This window comes from Phytophthora sojae (assembly GCF_000149755.1).
Source record: "Phytophthora sojae unplaced genomic scaffold PHYSOscaffold_7, whole genome shotgun sequence".
Taxonomy (NCBI): Eukaryota; Oomycota; class Peronosporomycetes; order Peronosporales; family Peronosporaceae; genus Phytophthora; species Phytophthora sojae.
The window spans coordinates 3,767,298-3,772,950 of NW_009258121.1; the positions used below are offsets into that span (position 1 = coordinate 3,767,298).

The following is a 5,653-nucleotide window of genomic DNA, read 5'->3' on the forward strand; positions in this document are numbered from 1 at the left end:
AACGTCTCGACGTCCGGCTTCTCAGCCTCCGTCTGCCCGGCCGACATTTCCTGTAGCGTCTCGGCCCCAGGCCGAGACTTGCGCAGCGACCTTCGCATGCGCCGTCTTCTTGTTTTGCGGTGCCCGGCTCCGCTTGGTTCTTGACCTCGTCCAGGCCCAGCCGTGGACGGGTGTTCTTCTTGTATACCACCGGCGGGTATATCCCGCGGGCGAGTGACTTCAAGCCCGGCTTGGTCGCCCGGCGCTTCGTCGTGCAGCCCGGCTGCACGACAGCATGCAAGTTTTTCCGGTGCGGGACGTTTGCAACCGTCCGCACCGCCTGCAGCGTCGGCTCCCGGAGCCGACACGCCATCTTCACCTCGACGCCTGTTATTGGCGGAGCCCTCCATTACGGAGGGTGCGTCGGCTCCCCGAGCCGACGAATCCAATTCGTCCAAGCTATCGACTCCCGGAGTCGACGGCGTTACGTCACCTTGGCCCTTATTATTGGCCAGACCTGATCCAATCAGATTCGCGTCAGCCTCCACGGCTGAGGCGTGTGGCTCGCCTGCGTCATCCGTGCCCCTTGAGGCCGGAGACTCTTCCTGATTCGCTGAAAAGCGGGTGTCGACCTCCGAGGTCAACACATTTCCTTCATTAGCTGTCGGCGGCAACGCCGACGCTAGCTGCTCTTGCGAGCGTGCTCGCGCGCGCCCAGGGCGCTCCGGGACAGCGGCATTAGGCGCTGTCTCGAGTGGGGAGTCGCGCGCACCTGTCGGTGCGTGCGTAGCGGCAACAGGGCCATCGCTCACTGTTCCGCTGTCGCGACCGAAGCGCACGAGAGTGCGCTTCTCCCAATCGATGACCGGATCATGCCGTGCAAGCGACGGCATGCCCAATACAATGTCAAACTTATCGTCCAGATCCAGGACGATAAAGGTCTCGACAAACTCTTGATCTTCATACGTGAAGCGCACGCGTACCATGCGCTTCTCGGTCTTTACGATGGCACCCGTTGCCAGTCGTACTTCCAACATACTTCGAGGTATCTTTAAATCCTCGAAGTCAAGCCTTGATAGACTTCGCAGTCGAACAAAGTTCTTCGACGCGCCAGAATCTACCAAAGCATGGAGAGAGCGGCTTGCTCTCATCGAGTTCACGTTCAGGATGACAAGGTCAGGCTTGTCATCTTGGTTCTTGCAGTGAGAATGAACTTCACTGGGGGCTGCAGTCCTCAGTGTCGCGTGTCCAAGGTCGACACGCGGAACTGCATTACCAGTAGGGCGCCCCGCGCCTACTGGCGTCCAGCGTTTTTTGTTTGGTTGCGACGGTGCCCGGCACCGCCGCGATAGCCACCCTGCTGGTGCACGGGGGCCGTGCACTCCCGAGCACAGTGACCGATTCTACCGCATCGGTAGCATCGCACATTGTTTCCTTGCGACTGCTGGGGTCCAGCAGTTGCAGCACTCGAGAGGTCCATGGGTTCTGGGCCTCCCGTCCTCACTACCGGGCGTGGCTGTGGCCTCGGCACATGTGCGTGCAGCTTAGCCTGCCGCAGGCTAAACTCCTCCTGCATTGCAAGATTAATTGCAGCTTCGAGAGTACTCGGGTACTCACGGAAGAGATAGGTCTTCACAGGCCCATCTCTCAGCCCCTTCATGAACGTGACGACCTTGGTCGCCTCGTCGATCGGATTGGTCACGATGTTCGAGACCAAGTAGCGTGCTCTCTGAGCGTAAGCATGGACATCATGCTTGCCCTGCTGCAGGTCGAGGAACTCCGTCCTCGACCGGAACTCGTTTTGCGGGGGCTCAAACGCTTGTCTGAGCTCTTCCTTGAAACCCTCGTACGTGCTAAAGCACGTAGGATCCGAGAGTCGGCGTCCATACGCCCAACTTCTTGCACGTCCGCCAAGACATGACATGGCGAACGCGACCTTCGACAAGGGGTCGACGATGCGTCGAGCCGCAATGGCAGTGTCGAGTTCGACAAGCCAACGGAGGAGAGGCTCGCCCTCTCTTCCAACGTAATTGCTCACGCTGAGCTTCAGCGATTGCGCGCGCGGTGTCGTCCCCGTGGTAGACGAAGCAGCATCTCGCTGCTCCCTCATGATGAATCCCAGAGCAACACCATGTTGCTCTGTCGGCGTTAGCGTACGCAGCATCGTAGCTACAGCCGCCTCACCAATGACTGTTGACAGTCGTTGGAGAGCTTCCCACTCTGGGTCCGACAGGTGGGGACAGTCAGCGCGTGCAACGTGAGTTGCAGGCGTAGTGGAGCTTTCCATGGACACCTCCGTATCCATCGAAGGTTCTCAGCTCCGCGTTCGTGCGGTGACGTACGAACTCAGGTAGTCGTCGTTGGACGGACTACAAAGTGCTACCAGGTGTAATGGGCCTACTTTGGCTCACTACTTTAGCTTACACGTGTGCGCGTGTATGTGAGGAAGCGTAGCCTAGTTTAAATTAGAGCTAATTATACTCGGGCCTCCGAGTATAGATTAATCTAAATAAACGATCCAAATAATGTTTTTGGGTTAAAATGAACTGCTATTTTTGTTTTATGTTTCTGACTTCCTCTAAACGTAATATTCTAAGATAGGATCTGCCAACGGCTGGTTGGCAGAATTCCATTGCTATGCATGTCGCTCATTGGCTAAGAGATGCTGCTCTCAGCCAATAGGAATCCTAAGTCTCTATGGACCACCCGTCGTGGTGATCGTAAATGTATGTAGCCTTTGGTGTGTCTACACCAAAGTCGAGAAAGTCTTTCGAACCTCTAACAGACGTCATGTCTGTTAGAGTTCACGAATAGTTTGCAGTCGTACGTTGCTCGGAGTAGAAATTCAAAATTTGTGAGCGTGATGAATGTTGCGAAATTTGGTTTCCTGCAGGCAGGATACATGGTAGTTTGACAGAGTTTTCTCTATCAGCACGTGTCCGTTTCTCTTGACGCCATTAGTGATCACAGTCAAGATGGACACATTGTCCCACGTTAAGGAGGCCTTAGTAGCTGTCATAGAGGGGTCCAAACACTAGTTTTGGCTCATCATCGCTGTATTCCATCTGCAGGACCGCTGTCCCGTTCGCCAACCAAAAGTCTGAGTTGCGGAGTTCCAGCAGAGTGGTCATTATCTCGTGTGTCCACTCCAATGAACTCAGTCGCTGGAGCACATGGCCTCCACACTCCGAGCGCAACAGCGCCAACAGTGTGTTGGGTGAAGTAGGCGCGTTCCTGACGCTAGCAGCCAGGGAACGTGGCTGCCTGCCAGGGTTTGGATCCAGTAGTCTTTGTCAAACATGCGGGGTGCTGCTGCTAGGAGCAGCAATTCGAAAAAGGCCAATGCAAGTGAGACATCAAGTGAGGGAGCATTTATCTCTCCTTTTAGCGTCTCCATGCTGGCCAGCATCGACTCTCGAGAGGTTAGGGCCTCCGCACCAGTCATTTTTCTCCACTTAGTCGCGAAGGTGTACTTGGCGCTTGGTACGGATGCATTTACACATCGGTACCAAAGGTGGGTCCACGCCATCTCATCGATCATGGCGGACTTCTGTCGCATGAGTTTAGACAGCTTAATCGTGAAGGCAAGGCGGTTCTTAGTTATCTCCCTCAGAATTGCGTCTGAGGAAGGCGACGTAGTCAACAACTTCGATTCTTTCGCCGCTTGGGCAGCTGGAAGGGCTTCCTTTTCGCGTTCGAACTGATCGTTTGATTCTAGGATGTCTTTCTGCATTTCCGGGATGTTCTCCCGCAGCATGGTCGCTTCGGGGGAAAGCTTCACTTTCGATTTGTCCTTCTTGTGGTAGTAGGCGTATTCGCCACTCTTCGTTACGCTCTCGCTCGGTGCGATGCTGGCAACGAGGATCTGAAAGCCTAGGGTCTCTTCGTGTTCCTCCGTGACACGGCATTCCACTTCTGGGTGTACATCTTGGAGGTGGCTCCAGAAATTCCTGGAGTTCCACGTCTCTGACGACGGAGTAGGAGGCGGTGCAATTCTCCTGCTCTGTAGTCTTTTCGGCGGGTGAGCGAAGTCGCTTTCCGGAAACTGTGTCGGGCTTGGAGGTGCCGAGTGAACTAACTCAACAGGGGAATCAAACGAGAGATCCATATCATCGATCGTGTTAACTTTTCCTTCATGATTCTCAGTCTGCCGGGCTGGCTGCGGGGTCTCCTTCTCCCTCGCTCGTTTCTCTCCGCTTTGCTTGTTCATATTGTTTGGGTTCTTGCCGACTTGGGCCACTCGTTGTCTGCCGTAGAGCGCTCCACTTAGCTCCAGACAGCTCGGCGACCGCTTGCTCGGTTGGAGGTGATAGTACTGCGGTGGCAAGTCCTTACCCTTGACTGCATACAGCACGCCTTCAACATCAAACTGGGTGCACACAGTTCCTCCAACAATGAGGGCCTTTGGACACGTAGGTCCTGCCAAGAAGTAGCGCAGGATCCCCGAAGACACCTGCGTTTTCTGGCTGATGTAGGTTGCGTTGTAGTAAATGGGTTTACATCCCAGTTTCACAAGTGCTGGAACACTTTCCGTGCGGTGGATTGACTTTGGATCCCCATCACGTCGACGTAGTAGTCGTCCGACAACGGGTCGCAGCGTTCAAACTCGAGGTGCCCTCCAAGAAAGCTACATTTCTGCCCCTCTAGTTGCTTTTTGGCTTGCTTGGAGTCGACTTGGAACATCAGCTGACTGCGCTGCAGCTAGTGCACGTGCACGACTGCCTTCTTCGCCAGCACTTCTTGTACATACGGGTTGTCCATGATGAGATGCAGGTTGGCAATTATCTTCGGTCTCGATAGCGCTTGTAGGTTCCCCGAGAACGTCGCCTTGATGCTGAAGCGCGCGTCTCGAACTTGGTTCGGTTGCGCGTTTTCAGCTAGAGCGAGCAGTTGCTCGGGGTCTGTTATGCCTCGCTCGTAAGCTGCCCGAATACAGTCGAGACTGTCTTCATCCGCTAGGAGGTTGGCTGGTTGATCTTCCTGCTGTGCCTGGAGGAGGTCCGCCAGGGTAGGTTCTTCGGTCGGCGGTCCGTTACGCGTCGATGGTGGAGCCTGGTTGGGGCTCGCACTACTAGGCGTGGCCGTGGCTTCGGCCATGGTTTCGTCGGCGCCTTCATCTACTTCATTCATCGCTGGAAGCACGTCAGGATCGGGGCATGCACGGCCGCGTGGCTGCTGAGCTTGCTCTTGTATCGCCATGACGCTAGGAGGGGAGAAGAGGGCGGAAGGGTCGGGTGGTTTCTCGGAGTTAGCAAATCGAGAAGTAAACCAGCACAACTGAATTGTAGAAGCTGACACATTATCCCACGCAGACTCGCACCACTTCATGACAGTTAGTAAGTCGCATAGAAGACGATCATTGCACCGCTGAGGCAAATGCCCTCCGCCTCTGCAAGCATGATGAACTCGACGATGTTTTGATCGATCTGTTGCTGGAACGGAGACGGCTTGTTCTTGCGCTGTGACGGGGCACACAGCACTTCTTAACAGAGGAAGCAGGAGTATACAAACTCCAAGTGAACAGCCGTTCACGTGTCCCTGGTCTGAAGGGGACGACTTGACTTGAAAAGCGGTAGATCGAAGACTGAATGTATTTATAGGTTGGTACAGATTTGGCCTGCATACAAATCCTAAGTTCCCTATAGTTTGTGTCATACAAAATGTGTCTGTTAGC

The 5,653-nt window shown here is 54.7% G+C and overlaps 1 protein-coding gene across 1 annotated transcript; it reads right to left on the reverse strand.

The window, feature by feature from the left end:
• Nucleotides 1–3,136: 3,136 nt before the first annotated feature.
• Nucleotides 3,137–5,076, reverse strand: PHYSODRAFT_304229 (hypothetical protein; the record flags this gene model as incomplete). Its single annotated transcript, XM_009534713.1, has 2 exons — nt 3,137–4,445; nt 4,730–5,076. The coding sequence occupies 2 exons, from the start codon at nt 5,074–5,076 to the stop codon at nt 3,137–3,139; spliced, it is 1,656 nt and encodes a 551-aa protein (XP_009533008.1).
• Between the last annotated feature and the right edge of the window lie 577 nt (nt 5,077–5,653).